This window comes from Schistocerca nitens, chromosome 1 (assembly GCF_023898315.1).
Source record: "Schistocerca nitens isolate TAMUIC-IGC-003100 chromosome 1, iqSchNite1.1, whole genome shotgun sequence".
Classification (NCBI taxonomy): Eukaryota; Metazoa; Arthropoda; class Insecta; order Orthoptera; family Acrididae; genus Schistocerca; species Schistocerca nitens.
Window position 1 is genome coordinate 1,058,887,787 of NC_064614.1, and position 16,655 is coordinate 1,058,904,441.

General features: G+C 43.2%; 1 protein-coding gene across 1 annotated transcript in view; it reads left to right on the plus strand.

Moving 5' to 3' along the window:
- The first annotated feature begins 407 nt into the window (after window positions 1-407).
- LOC126238113 (cyclin-dependent kinase-like 1) overlaps window positions 408-16,655 on the plus strand; it is a 247,032-nt gene continuing 230,784 nt past the window's right edge. The window contains exon 1 of the mRNA XM_049947768.1: window positions 408-477. Coding sequence (XP_049803725.1) covers window positions 410-477 — 68 coding nt within the window. The 5' untranslated portion in view covers window positions 408-409. The remainder of the gene's footprint in view (window positions 478-16,655) is intronic.

Genomic DNA, 16,655 nt, shown 5'->3' on the forward strand with positions numbered 1-16,655 from the left:
GAAAGCTACATTTTATACTTGTTTACCAACACAACAAAAACAATCCCCCGAATAGTAGTAGTAAAACACGCGAAACTTCAAAATTCCGTTACTTTTTGAACACAGTTCTTATGTTACATGAACATATCGTGTATCGGGATGAGCCCGACTTGAACGCGACGATATTGAACAAATAAATGTATTAGACAGCGCAGTGTCAAGAGATATGCTCCAGTGGCCATTTAGGAGCTCATACTAAACGCATAACAGACGGGATGTCGTTAAGCGAGTGGTGAGCAAATTCGGTCTCAGCTAGCAGCTGCCGTCGACAGCGCCTCGCACTGTCAGCCCGTGCGACAGCGGAGTAGTGGGGGTTGCCTAGCGGAGGGCGTCGGACGCCGGCGCCTCGCAGTGTGCCTGCGGCCGCCGCATGGAGCGCTGGCTGTCCGAGCGACGCCTGTGGCTGCTGGGGAGCCGCCTGCCGCTGCTGCCGCGCAGGTAACGCTCTACACTCCCACCGGCACCTGCACTAACAACTCTGTCGCTCACCTCACTTCTTTACGTCTTTATTTAGCTGTATGACTTCATCACAATTTTGTAATACTGTGGACAATTTCGCTAGTAATACTCTCGTGGAGCCTGTCAACAAATCGTCTGTCTTGGACAAAGAATCAAATGTAACTGCTATTGTCATTATTATACTTTTTTTGAGTGTGATGTAAAACACATAAGAAATTTATCTCCTTATTTATAATCAATTAGCGTACTAAATATCTATGGGTTATCGATTTTGGTCATCAATGATTATACTGAGATCTGAAAACACGTGTAAAATCGCGAAACATGAAAGAATTGTCAGCAAGGCGACGTTAAGTGACAATGTTTCATATTCAGTCTCCTGCATAATTTCGCCTATCGTCTTGCCATGTCCTTGTGATGTCGCCTTGCTGAGATATCAGTCTTCCATTTCTCAACTTTATACTATTCGAGACATTTATATGTGATCATTTACTGGAAACACACAGAAAAATGTTATCACTGATTTGTAATCGATTGCTTAAAATTCACAAGAGTGAAAAAAGATTGTACTCTTATACTCGTATGTCACCCAAAGATCTATACATCATTCAGAGGTCTGTTTACGGCTATATGACACAAATAGAGCGTCAGTAATATTCCTTCTGAAATTTCTATTAAGAAGCGAAACGTATTGAAATAATCTGCGTAGTGTTTATGATCGAAACATGAGCCTTTATACATTGTCGCTATAAAGAACGTAATCAGCAACGTGAGATCGTTGTATATACGTTGTTCATCCGCCGTTTCAAAGCTAAGATAATTAGAACAACAGAGTGTCTCCTACATAGTGACTATATTGTTCATAAAAACGTGATGAACTGTTATACACATCATTATGTTTGCGTCCCGTTTGGCTAGGAAGGTAAAGAATATCGTGGTGTAGGATAAAGTCGCTGTTGCAAGTGTAGGAAGAAGATTCGTTGAAAAATGAGTATAAGCCAAATGAAAAATACATTTATCTCTTGCAAGCTGCATCCGATATAATCTCCTCTACGCTACGGACTACAAAATTGCCTTTTTCCCGTTAACAAGAACTTGTTTCAGAAGTCAGTGCAACAATGTGCGCCTCTTCGTTTCGCAACTTCTTGGTCTCCTATGTTTCTTTGAGTGGTTAAAACATATGTAAATTACTTGGGAGAAGGTAAGGTATGTATGATTGACTTGGAAAACACTCAGTTTCAGTGTTATCGCCGCAGTTGTTGCAAGGTCAGTATCGGGACGTACTTTGCCATATAGCAGTCGAAGACCTACAGGCAGTAATCTACTCCATTTCGATTTGATTAAAGGCCAACGTTGATTGTTTTAGGAGATCTGAGTGATGTATTATTGACAGTGGTCCCGCCCGTCGTGTATTGCTTGACGATCCCCTTTTTTACCTTTAAAATGGCCAAGTTAATCTCTATTGCAGATCACTACGCTCAAAATTTCTTTGAGGTAGATGATGAAGAAAGGCGACATATCTCACGCTCTCCCATTCTTGGGAGTGGAGTCGGATTCCTTCGCCAGCGAAATTTGTTAGAAGGAGGTCATCTTCTACAACTAGCCGCTGAAGTTCAAATGCTGTTTGGATTCTATATTCATCTACTTGCGAATCTTAAGCATATCATACACACTGCGGTGTGCTGAACCATCTATTTTCACTAGGCCGTTTTCCAAAGACATAATATCTTCAATGACTGCAGTATTTCCTGGAATTAAATGGCTCGTAGCATAACTCAGATTAGAAGCATCGACCATGGACTTCAAACTATTTGCAAATTTCCTAGTCCATTAACAAACTTGCTGCTGTGACAAACATGCATCGTTATACTAGACCTTAGTTTAGAGGTAAATTTCAGTGTCTTTCTCGCTTTCACAGCGTCTAAACAGAGTAGCAGAACGCGTTCCTTACCTGAAGCAAGTATTTCGTGAAGCAACCATCTTCACTGTGTCACTGTTTGTACACATACACGACAATCTACTGCACGTCTGGTACACTTCAGAAGGAAGAATACCCAATTACAAGCTAGTTTTGCCTTTTTTGCTTTGTTATCATATATTTAAGATTTATATTTGACTTACCGTTGTACAAACTGAAGTTTTATATGTTTGTGAACGGAGCATATGAGACGATTTTTCACCTAGGACAATGAAAAAATAATCATGTTAAGATTCATATGTGATCGACAAATCGGCACGCAGTACACTGCAATCAATGAAGAAAACTATATTCTTATCGTGATTCAACACAGACTTCTGTAATACGCTACGTGGGCTTACAGGAAACGTGTGTAGTAATTATGGAACAACTTTTCATTCCTGTGAAGTATAAATTCACACATTCACGGGTTCTGAAAGCTAAATCAGTCAGTTACAAATATAATCCTATACGTTACAGCCTAACGCTAACGAGTAAATTTCGTATCTACGATTTTCAGTAAAGAATTAGAAAATAAGGTTCACTCTGAGCTGCAATTCTGCAGATGCTTTACGCTGGTGATTGCTAGTTCACTTCGCTAACTTTATACAAAAAATTGACGCGAAGACGCATGGCCATAGGCAGCCACTACATGAACGACAATTTTTGATATAAAGTTAGCAATGTGAAATAGCAATCTCCAGTGCAAAACACTCACCTAAAGATGGCTGAATGGTTGTCAGCCGAAATATCGTGGCAAGTAGTCGACATCATCCGGCTGCAATCCCGAAACTTCATGGAATACTCTTTGGGCCCGGAAAATTCCAAGAGCCACAGAACATCATATGTTATTTCGCTAGGATTTCACATCCATTTTCTGATACCTAAACCTGAGTTATCCGAGAAGTGTGATAAACAGGAAAAAGCCACAACACCCATCTGTGAACTAAAGATTTCGAGGTTTGAGTTTAACGTCTCGTCGATATCGAAGTCGTTTCAACTCGGAGCACAATTTCGGTTGATCAACGATATCGGGAGGAATTGGTAGCAATCGTATGGAAGGAACCATCCCAGTGTTTAATAGTGGCAACTGAGGGAAAGAAAAGAAATATAAAGCCTGCTTTTAAGGCCAGTATTTACTTCCTCGTTGACTCATATTTTGGATCTTAGTATCAATTTTCTTGATAATGGCTCATATCCTGTTGCAGGAGATACCATCAAAGGCTAAAAAAACAGTTCTTTAAATTTGCGACGTTAATTGTTTAGGAAAACCAGACTGGCGGCCTAGAGTAACGACATAGACTCATATTCAGAAAAAACGGGACACTTTGGATGACTGGTGATAGGACGTTCACATTTAAAGGGATGTACATTAGTATGTTCTGCAGAAATGACTAGCATTTCAGTCACCTTGATTCAGCATGTGTCTCGTTGCCTAGTAGGCACAGAATCCGCCATGGGCCTTGATAACTTGTTCCTTGTATGATGGTATCGACGCGTGTAAAGCACGAAAGATGTCCGATGGTAGAGCCATCCATGTTGCATTCACCTGGTTCCAATGATCATCTGTGGTATTTGGCATTGGGTCACAGCGCTGCACCATTCATTTAACCATATGACACACACTTTCGACTGGCGCAAGTCTGGTGGTCTGGCGGGCCTGGGCAAAAGGCCGACATCCTGTGACACGAAGAAGGTGGTGACAAATGGAAGAGCGCTCTTGTTCCTCTGCTTACCGACCCCTTCTTCCATCATCTCAGCTCCACGACTCCTCGAAATTTTTCTGCTCTCGACATTGTCACTGGGGGACTAAATATGCAATGCTATCCAGTGACTGATAGCCTTTTCATGTCCACATCTTCAAGTGCAGGATGGAAATTCTCTGTCTTGCATGGGCTGGTGTGCAACTCGGGAACTGGCTTCTTTGTCACGATTTCATTGTCAATGCTGTTCCCAACTGTGACCGCACATTGTTTCCTTCATTCCTAAGTTGCTGTGAAAGCGGCCACATAACACTTCCTTGTGACGGCTATCTCTGCGACAAGCTCCAGAAATTTTTTAAGCAGGCTGACTTGTCTCGCAGTCTTTTAGTTTCACAAGCCTCCCTTTGCGAATTCTTGTCTCTTTTAGTACTCTGCTTCCCAGTGCCTGTGGGGCACTGCCTTTCTAAGGCAGGTAAAAAGGGTCTCTGCGAGCCAGAAGACTCACCCGCCTCCACTCGTCGTACGTTCTTGACGCTTTTGTGTCTACTGGGGTCCATCGGTTTTTGGCACACTTGCCATTGTCCGCCAGGCTCTTCGGAAGGTCCTCATTCATAAGCGAAGCGAGGGCACCCTCCCAGCAATGCCCTGTGTGGTTGCAGAATGGCTCTAGTGTCTCGCCGCTTTTCATCCTGGGCCGCTGGCGGCATGGGTCGGCGAAAGTGGCTAGCGCTGGATGTATCACAATATACTCCTAGGTCATCTAGAAATTAATAATGTATTCTTCCTTACATATTGTATACGCAAAATACGTAAAATTTCATTGTTCGCTAACCTTCCATGTGTTTTTAGTGCCCAGCAGCGTAGAATGCTGACTTTCGCTTTCGGTATTACTTCTGCGATGGTAAATATTTTTTACGCCCTAAGAAAAATTTCCTGAAGATACCACCAAACGCTATGGAAGTGGGTATTTGAATTTTCCATCCTAACTGTGCCGAAAGACTAGAACTTCAGAGAACTTACAGCAAAAGCAGAACCTATCTGCAGCTTTGACGAAGTTTCCGCTATGAGAGGAAAGACGTTAATGGGGAAAATATAACAGAAATTTTATACGTGGATAGACAGACTGGGAAGCGAAAGCCCACTCTGCACAAATTGACCTGCACTATCATGCCTCGAGTGCTGCTGAGCAGATGGAACTACGTTTCTGCACCGTATTAACATTTTCATTACTCTTACGACATGTGCCACGTATTCAGTGCAATAAGCTGCTGTTAAATAAGTCTACTCTGTGGGTATGGGCGTGTGTATGTAAGCACAATGGACAAAAAAATCAGTCAGCTTCAGGAGACATCACACTGCTACCAATAACACTGTCTCTAACCTAGATAAAGTCCTCATTTGGGCAAGGAACAGAGTCCTTTAGATTCGTCAGGAACCAAATGGATATAATTAAAGTGGAGCTACTCATATAGGTGCACTGTTGGCTGTAATTATCGTATGAAAGCGAATCTTGGTGGATATTTTAATGACTTAATGCGCAGCCGATTTAGGCTGGAAAAATTAGTTCCAATTTTGGCCACCAGGTACAAATGTGGCGCTGTTAATGCACACAAGATGTATAGAAATGTTTCCATACGTAATGAATTAGAAACGGGACATGGGCATAAAAGTTCGAACACGTGAGACAGGCATAACTTTGATTTTATTTTTAACTGCCACTTAAACAATTTGTTCAATACGGGCAATGGAGACGTCGAAGAGATGCTATACAGCGCCAGATTTGCACCTGGTATCTAAATTTGGAATTAATTTTTTTCTATGTGAATTGGTTCCACATTAACGCATTAGCATACGTATGAAGTTTCGCTGACGATAATTACAACCCACACTGGAATTATAACCACTTGGTATGTCACACCGTTGATTATTAGACGCTGTCAATATCCCAACGCACACCAATCGTACAGGTGTGAATGAGGTGCCATGAAAAAGGTTTCTTATCCGTCTTCTGACACTGCATATCGAATTTGCGCTAAAACCTAGTATTTGTGGAAACCTTTAACTATCATAGACAAGAGGCCATCGTACCTATATTTTCCGAAGCTAAATTATTAATAACGAATAACAGACTTCCTTTTCATATTACCTTATTACAAATACCATTTTACGTGATTTAATGTACTTATTAACTGGATAATTTGCGTACAGCATTGCCATAGATAATAAGCATGACCACTGCGGTGGTTCAATATCTCTGTCCGTCGTACGGGTTGACTTTCCTAAACGTATATACTTTCCGAAACGAGGAACATCCTATAGAATTCTTACGTTTATTAGATCCGTCAGGATCACCGCCACGTAAACTTAAAGAACAACGCTATTGTCGTGTGGATAATAAACATGAACGCTAAACAGGGTTAGGCAATGGAACACCCATGGTTGTAAAAAAAAAAACAATAAATTGACAATTAATGATCAGCTGATTGACACCGGGAGAACTGTAGTAATACCCCAGATAAACTTAACACCATCTGATCCAAGCAGCCTTTTCAGTTGACAAGAAGACAGTTGACTATTAAAATTTCACTTGCAATCACTATAAATAAGTCGTAGGGACAAACGATTCAAAGAGCAGGATTGTATTTACCAAATCCTATCTTCACTCACGGACAACTGTATGTAGCCTTCTGAAGGGTAACTAAATCAACTAACGTTTTTGTATCCCTTAAAGAAAATGAAAAACTAAAAGCACAAGAAGATTACGTCAAATATGGTTTACGTCGAGGTATTATAATGCTCTGTAAAGAATTTTGTTCTAAATTATGTGTCTGGAAATGTATCTACAAACATGTATTACAAATTCATGGTTATCGTTTCACGTCGTTCCATTCATTTTTCAAATGTTTTGGCTCCATTCCCTTAACTTCCCTTATCCCAAGCATTACACTTATTCCAAATACTCTCATTTTTTAAAACTATGAATGTGCGAAGGCTTCGCACGGGTTCCCAGGTCTACCAAATTGCCAGGGTGCTACATCATCTGTTCCACGTAGCTCCAGATGCTTTCTATGGAATTAAGAACGGCAAAACATAGCGACCAGTCGAGCTGCTATAGGTTATATTAGCGTTTGTGAAACCAGGAAAGTATGTATGCAGCCCTGTGAAAACGGCGTTTGTCTTTTTGGAAGTCGAGAGTGTCCGCATCATACCCATCATGAGTATATACAAGAAAGGACAACACTTGATCACTGAGAATGTTCAAAGAAGTGACATTCTCATTCATGTTCACAGTAACCTAACATAGTTGGGGAGCAAAACAGACATCACAGAACCACCTACCACTTTCGGCCCGATATGCACCCCCCCCCCCCCACTCCCCTTCCCCACAATCACACACAGCAGGTTAGACGCCTCATTGTGGCGTTCGTTGACGCAACACTTTGCTTCATTTGAAAAAAAAAAAAGTGTTCGAAGTTGCGACTCTTCGCACCACACTACTACATGCTTTCAGTTAACTACCGTTCGGCTTATGTACTGCTTGGCTAACTGAAGACGTGCAGCTTTGTAGCCACTCTCAGCAATGGCCTTTGCTAGATACTCTACTCTAAATGTTCACTGAATGCAGTGCCATTCGCGACGTTCGCTTGGAAACTGGTTGAGAAAGACCAGCAACTACTGGCAGCAACAATTCATGTAGAGTTCGAAACCGATTGCTGTCGACAATGCGTGGCACTGAAGTCCAGGCACTGTCGGTTAGGATGTTCTTATGAGCACTGTTCTTACGTCGTGTTGTAAACATAGTGGACAGGACGTGTTGACTCCAACAAGTCAGGTAACTGCATTCAAGATGTGTTTATGAGTACGTCCAAACACGATAGTAGCTTCCTGCCACATGTCATGACGACCCATTTTGCTGTGCTGGTTCCATGCAACCGACTATCAAATACACACTAGGTTACTGCCATGACATGTCAGCTGTGGAAGGCCTCACGGCCATCTGATATCAGTTCTGTGGTATCGTCCAGAGATCACGGTGCCACACAAAAGTCGACAACGCTCATTGATACCACAGACATTAGAAATGTCTCGCTGCAATCTGTAACAAACGAATGGGAGAGGCTGAAGAAGATGCGTCCTCTCTCACTCAGCAGAGCAGCGCCCTCGCACGGAGGTCAATATAGAGCTGAGCTAGGAAGCGCTCTGCCATAGTTCGTGACGTCAGCTGAATCGGAGAGCATCATCGAGAGATATTCAAGAGAGATATTAAAGTCTTAAATGGAAATGTACTTCTGTAAATACAGAACATTGTATGTGAAGAATACATTTAGTGCATCAAGTGATGCTTTAATAGTGGATGACAGCTGTAAATATCACACACTCGTGTGGCAAAGGTATGTACCAAGTTAGGTAAATCTTTTTATCATTCAGCCACGAGAGGGAATTGGCTGGTATACCGCTTGAGCTGCATAGTCGCACACCTCTGTAATTCGGCGGGCATAAAGGAGACGTGATGACCCCGGCCGAGTTGAGGTGACCGAATGTGAAGGCCAAAGCACTTGAACAAACAAGACAGCAGCGAATATCGAGCGCCGGCTCTGCTTCGATCTGCTTGTCGCGTTCAAGGTGCCGCTCGGCAGGTGAGACCACGTCACTCCGCCGTCTCCCGCGTACGCACAGCCCCCACTACGTAGGCACGATTTCGTAACCATCTTTTGCTGAAAGTTGCAATGCTTATCTTTCGACGATAAGTTTGTAGTGGCAGTCGCCACGTTATTAACTCCCGGCACTGCAAATACGCGTTTGAAAAAAATGTACGTGTTTAAGTCGTTAACCGTGATCCTCATGAAGGGCAATGTCTTTTATGGACATTAAGTATTTTATCTTCAATTGTCTTCAATATTCTTTGACGCATAACTTGTACCTGCACTTTGGTTCAGAGCTCTTTTTCTGAACGTAAGTTTCCTTTACTTCTTTGTTTCTTGGTAAGCTCATTTACTGCACCTTATTCAGAGTGGTATTTTTATTACAATTCTGTACTGTTATTGTTGGCGAGTTTAATCTCATATTGCAAGTTGGAGTACGCTGTGCATTCTTTTCTGAACATTATGACACACAAAGACAGTTAAAATTCGTGCACCGCGCTGGCTGGACACCCTAGTTACATGTCACATTTTTCTGAGATTGTTTGTGCAGACAGGACTTCTTAATGTCTTACTTTATGTGTTTATTAACACATTTCCTTTACAGTGTTCTATTCTCACTTAAGTACTATGTGCGGTTTGTTTGTTACCTCGATGTATCTCACATTCTGGTGGCGGTTAACGAACTGAAATGCATTAAATGATGTCAAATAAATTGTTTGTGTGATAAGGATTTTATCGTAGCGTGATGAGGACTTTGTTGTGATTAAGTGCTGAACAGAATGATCGCCAAATTCTTCGGAGATCTTATGCCTTATGTTAATACAGTTGTACATATAATTAAGTGCAAACAGCGGTTGTGCATAGCCCTCAGCTCGCGCGACGTGTGTACCGTAATGGCCATAAAACATAGGGGCTGTATGTGAAGCATTTTGGAAACACGTATTTGGATACGCACTCGTCAATCGCGGAGAGTTGGCGGTAGTCGAGGTACAGTGTTCCGAAAAAAAGGCGGTTTTGTCCGCAGTTATTTTGTCCAGTTCAACACAGTGCCTACAGGCTAAGCCTGTATAATACCGACGGGATGTGGGGTGCCAAGGAAATGAAAGAGTCGTGTTGAGAGCTGCTCTATAAAGAAAAGAGCAAAGGTGAAATACAGGGAAATATTTAAAGCGAGTTTACTGTTTAATGACAAGGTGATGCATTTTCGTTAAGACCGTTTAATAGTGTTTCGAAATATCATTCAAGAAGTGAATGGAGATGGGAAAGTTGGCAACTAGGATGGGAGAAGTCTTGTGGTGACATATGCAGATGAAATCGCAGCCCTATCAGTGATAGTCGACCTGAAAGTCAGTGCTCAGAAGCCAGACGCGGTGTTTGAGATTTGATATCGTCGGAGTTAGAGAACATTAGATACTCGGGCCTATGATTTGATATTCACAATCATTGAAAGCTGGCGGCAGAACAATGGATTATTAATCCTTCCACAACAGTACTTCTGGATGTAAAAAAAATTATGACCTCATGTACCTTGTCCAGCGAAACCAAAATAAAGGCGTATAATGCAAATACAGATCCGCCATCGTAAATTTTGGTGCATACGGAAACGCGCCTATTTTGCACGCTTCACCGTCTTTCGGTCCTTCCTGTAGCCAGTGAGAAGCTCCATGTCAGTATCTCAGATTAATAATTAGATTAATACATTTTCAGGTGCGCCTGCGTAAACAGATGAGCGCTATGTGTAGGAGACACTATCTTCTCACAGAAACATAGCTATAAATAGTGTATTTTCAGGTGCGCCTACGTAAACAGGTGAGCGCTATGTGTAGAAGACACCATCTTCTCACAGAAACTTGGCTATAAATAGTGTAGCTACTCCACTGAATACATGAAAACGGTAAGCGGATGCTTTTACAGCCCACCTGTTTCAAAACCTGTAGATGAAGAATGCTTCAGAGTAGACATGGGCAACACCGAGCTTGAATTGCCGACCCATATGTTGCTAATAGCAGGAGATTTTACCTTAAAAGTGTTGAGTGGGAGACTCAGATGATTCAAGCAGATGCGAGGGGCAGGGATTCATGGGAGATTGTCGTCACTAACAGGCACAGACTTTTAGGGACAGTTAACATCGGCGACGTAATGATTGAGAGGGCTGTAATGCGAATATTTCTACTTAGCATATGCGGCAAGAAACAGATAAACATTGTTTGCTGGATGCAATAATATGATCAATGCATAAAACTCAGGAGTACTGTGCAATATGATTTAGCCATATCTGTTCGTAACTAGGTTGTCAGAGATGGAAAAGACACGACGAACATGTCTAGAATATAGTTGATAGGCAACTGATTCATGTCAGTCGCTCAGAAATCACTGCTGACGCTCTGCTGACTAAATTACGATGCCTGTGGATGGAGAACGAATCCAGACTACTTTTGATTATATGTCATGACGATTAGAGGTTGTGACTGCAACACGGTAGACCTTCGCACAATCTACGTAACTATATAAAAATTACGTGTGTATGGTTTTCGGCGTGGGTCTTGAATGTCTCGACAAAATTTCAGCCTAACTTGATATGAGGATCACTTACTACCTGGAAGAAAGTGCTGAAGGACTAGGATGCTCCTACTACTGCTAGGGATAGCGACGGGGTAGGGGGGAGGGAATGGGTGACATATAAACATTACTTTGGAACGCAACGAGAAATCCCAACTGAACGTAGTATACGTATAGCTTGTTTTGCAGGAAAAAATACTCTAGGAGTATATTTCAGGCACCGCTGGAAGAAGGAAGCAAATACCGTCCGTACAGACGGAATGTTACGTGATACCACGTACTTAAACGTTTGTGTCTATTACAGCGCCATCTATCACAAAGCGAAAAAAGTGGTCCAAATAAACATTCATATTTCTTTACGTACTACACGAATATGTAATAAAACACAGTTGATATCCATTGGCCTATGGCAGCGCCATCTAGCGGGCCAACCATAGCGCCATCTCGTTTCCCTCTTCAAGCTAGACAAGTTTCGTTCTTTGTAGTTTTTTTGTTTGACGCTTATTTCGTGAGATATTTGGCCCGGTCACGATCAAAGGACCACCCTGTATACGAGTAATCCATTGTATTGTCAAAGATTTTGCAAAAGGGCTTTTATAAAAAATGTTTGACAATGGTACTTCGCGGTATGGAGGAGGAGGAGATTAGCGTTTAACGTCCCGTCGACAACGAGGTCATTAGAGACGGAGCGCAAGCTCGGGTGAGGGAAGGATGGGGAAGGAAATCGGCCGTGCCCTTTCAAAGGAATCATTCCGGCATTTGCCTGAAGCGATTTAGGGAAATCACGGAAAACCTAAATCAGGATGGCCGGAGACGGGATTGAACCGTCGTCCTCCCGAATGCGAGTCCAGTGTGCTAACCACTGCGCCACCTCGCTCGGTCACTTCGCGGTATAAAAGAGGCTTTAGAGCAATAACGGAAGTTCTCCTTTGGAGCTGGCAGAAGCCTACTGACTACAACCGAAACTAGCTGATTAGTTACAGCTAGTTGGTATGCAATGATTCTGCGCGTCACCAGTGAAATAAAATCCAACTGAAATGTTGTGTCATGTGCCTAATGTTTCTTGGCGCCTTGTTTTTGTGCTTCTCCCTTATAAGACGGCTATTCGGAAAGTAAGAAACGACAGGTCGCGAAATGGAAACCACAGTGAAAATCAAAACTGTTTTATTTGCAACAGTTAGCTACAACTCCCAGCTATTTATCTCCATAGTCGAAGATCTTAGACGTTTGTCGTAGCGTTGTACCACCTTTCCAATACCCTCGTTATAGAAGGCAGCCGCCAGTGCTTTCCGCCAATTCTCTACACTGGTCTACAGCTCGTTGTCTTGTGCCAATATGTTGTCTTCACAGCCAGCGGTTCATGTGAGCAGAGATGAAACTCAGAGGGAGACAATTAGGGGCTGTATTGTGGGTAATCAAATATTTACAATTGAAAACGATGCAGGAACTTCTTCATTGCCCCTGCAGAATGCGGCTGAGGATTGTCGTGAAGAAGAAACCGCACGACAGTTGTGTAATGTTGGCTGCATAGCTTCATGCGAAATTTCTCACTAGGCTCTCGTACTTGGCGGTAGACATTATTATTCTAGGTATCTTTACGTGCTTCCTGTGTGTTCAGAACTAAAAAGAACGGCGTAACGCGCTCGACAGGCTTACTAGAGACGTTGCCCAATACACCTGTGCAAAACTTCATCGGATTTTCACTGTGGTTTCCATTTCGCGACCGATGGTTCCTTACTTTCCGAATAACCTTCGTATTATGGAAGCAAATGTAGTTCGGCGGTTTTCATTTAAAAACCAATTATTTACAAAAATCTGTGAGAAGCACATTCTGCAAGGAATTCAATAAGGACCGGCGTGATTTTTGTCAAAATATTGCAAAAGTGTGGGAATTATTTCATTTTCTGCGTAAGAAATGAGAGATTCCTTAGTTTGTTTGGTGTTCGAAAATGGAGTGCGTTCCGAGAATTGGGTACTTGTCATGGCAATATTACATAGAATCGACGCGGAGGAACTGCGCCAGGAGATCCTTCGGAAGGCTCTGAAAGGCACTAGAAATAGCTGGTGGCAGAGAGCTAGCCAATGAATATGCAAATATGGAAATAGGTGCTGTAACGAGGCGCTGGAGTGGGCGGCGCCTAGGGGAAAGGGGGGGGGGGCGGGGGACAGGCGGGCAGTTGTTACACGGGATCCCGATAAGGAAGACGGCGAGGGGGGGGGGGGTGGAAGGGCGGGGAGTGGGGGGAGAGTGCAGAGGAAGGCGTGGGAGTTGTTACCCGGGATCTCGATAAGGAATACGGCTGGGGGTGGTGGGGGAGGGCGGAGGAGGAGACGGGGGTGGCTGAGCGCCCAGTGAGTTGGCGCGGTTGCCCTTGAGATAGCGTCAGTGTGGGCCGTTATGAGGGTGAGCACTGGCAGGCAGCTCTCTGACAGCTGAGCTCCGTCCAGCGGCAGAGGTCGCCTCATACGACTGTGCATAATGTTCTTGTACTTGAGGTAAGCATAGTGTAAGTAGGTGTTAGGAGAGTCTTCCTCAAATTACATTTCCCTTCTTATTTAAATTAAACGTATTTAGCCTGAAATATAACGCATGCGCAAAATATGATTCAACTATCATACACTGCCAGACGAAAAAAGTGAACTAGTCATACGATATAGTCATCTGTAACTTGGTACTCGTACACAATGCAGCAAGTATACAAAGGAATAGAGCTGAAATTCACTGTTGTAGGTAGGAATGCCACCAGAATTCATTGGCTTTATTTGGGATTTAGTGTTATTACAAGGTCTGGTAAGATATACAAGGGCGTGTCATGTGTTGAACCCCTACTGTGAAGGACATGTAGATGACGCATACTTGCTTGAGACACATTTAATAGCGCATAACAGAGTTCGAAAGGGTCGTCTTAGCTTTTTGACCAGGTGGTCGAGTCGTGCAGTATTCAGATTTGTGGCTCGATATTCAACTGCATGGGAATGTGAGGGCAGACATATTGCGACATTCTGTGTCACCCTACACCAATGGTCAGGCTAACAAATTACCACTCCGTGCAAAGGCTGTGGTTAACACCATAAAACAAACGGCTGCATATAGCGTGGTGCCGTGAATGGGAAACATGATTTGCTGATGAATGCGGCTATGTTTCGCTCAGCAATGAATCGTGGTATTATACTACCCTTTGATGGCCATTGCTGGCTAGCATGTCGGCATCCTGGAGAGAGGTCCTATTCTTCCAGTGTTTTGTAGAGATACGCGGTGGTGTCACTTGTGATGTTTGAGCGTGAGAAACCATCACGTACAACATCAGGCCACCGCTGGTACTGGCTGAGAGAACTGTCACAGAATAACGGTAAGTCACAGACATGCTGTGTCGGCGAGTTTTTCGTCTTGTATGACGTTATCTTGGTGCCATTTTTCAACAGGATAATCCTTATCTACACGTGACACATGTCTCTATAAGCTGTTTACATGTTGTTGTGGTATTCTCGTGGCCAGAAAGATCTCTGTATCTGTCTTCTGTAGAAGTTCACCAGCTAAGTTGTCAGCTGCGTTTCAGTGGCAGTATTGAAGATGTCAAGGACCGGTTACAGTAGTTGTGGGATGGATTGCCTCAGGAGAGGATACAACGGTTTTATGACTTCCTTCACAACCGAGTCAGTGCATGCAAGCAGGCCAAAGGGGGTGGAACATCATATGGATAAGTGAGCTCATACTGCCAAATTATTTGTAAATTTTACTCTATTTTGTAATTGCTGAAATAACATGAAGTTTCATTTCTTTCTCTCCTCTCCTTCTGGTTGCTTCACTTTATCAGATAGTGCATGTGCGTAAATTAGAGCTTCAAACGAAATTTATCGTTAGCTATGTCAGATGGATAGGCCGAATCTCATGATCAAACTTAAGACGTTCCGCTGGTACAGGAAATTTTCTGAAGGTTCTTTTAGACGAGGACTGTGGGCGACTGTCCCTTGTCAACGGCGACTTTGCAGAGCTGGTGGAACAGCACATTGCTGCCCAGCACAACACTATTACAGCGAAGAATAAAATGTTTTGAGTTGAACCAGCCTGCATGGCAGGTAATGGTTGAGTAACGAATATAGACACTAGCGAGTGCTGGAGCACAAACAAGTAAGGCATACATTGCCACAGACTGTGTGAGAGACAGCACACTTGGTTCAGCACCGTGACATCATTGCAAAGGAGGCATAATGATACTCTGTTAATGGGGAAGTGTGGAGTAACTACACCTAAAGACTAAGCAAGAACGCCTTTCAGGCTGCGAACCTTGCAGAAATAAATGCACTAAAGCTCTGAAACTAAACTTTAGTCCAGCAGAGGAGGTTGACAGGCTCAAAAAGCTAGAACACGTTAGGTCACCTGTACAAGGGCAATCAGGTCATGACCACTGTATAACCCTCTCCTTCTTTCCACTCGTGGCACAGAGTCTGGTCATTTTGTTTGCATCACTCATACCGATGAAAGGACAGCGCCATTAGCTACAAGATGACCTGATGGCATACAATGAATCGTTGCTAGCCACTGCCAGTTTGGAGTATCTTTCTACAAGTCTATAGCCATCTGGCTGTAGCCACCTGGCAGCTCTATGAGCTGCTATCGCCATTGGTCACAAAAGGTGACAATATGAGAGCCAGACAGATCATCCTGTGGATGAAGAACTGATCTGTCTGACTGCAAGCTATTCAACTCGGGAGCCACATGCCTAATGCCGCCACTCTTTGGTAATGTGTGTTCCACCTTTTATTTTATTCATGTAGTCAGATAAGTGCATTGATGCAGCCTTCCACAATTCCTCTCCTGTAGCAACCGTTCCATCTTAGAGTAGCAATTGCAACCTACATCCTCAATTATTTGCTGGAAGTATTCCAATCTCTGTTTTCCTCTACAGTTTTTGTCCTCTACAGTTGCCTCTCATACCACGGTAGTCATCCCCTAATGTCTTAACAGATCTCCTCTCCCTTTTTCTAATCAGTGTTTTCCATATGTTCCTTTCCTCGCCGGTTCTGTGAAGATCTCCTTACTTTTCAGCCCACCTGATTATCAGCATTCTTTGGTAGCACCACATCTCGAAGGCATCGATTCTGCTCTGCTCTGTTCTGTTCTATCACCTTACAGGCCATGTACAGGGACTGCCCTTGGGCTATTCATGTTGCTTTTTGGAGTTCAATCTTCACATCAACACGACATCCATCATCAAGGGTATTCATATTACTGGGGGCTAGCCTAAGTGCAACTACATTCAACGACAGCACTGAACCTTTGGCGGACCTCCACAG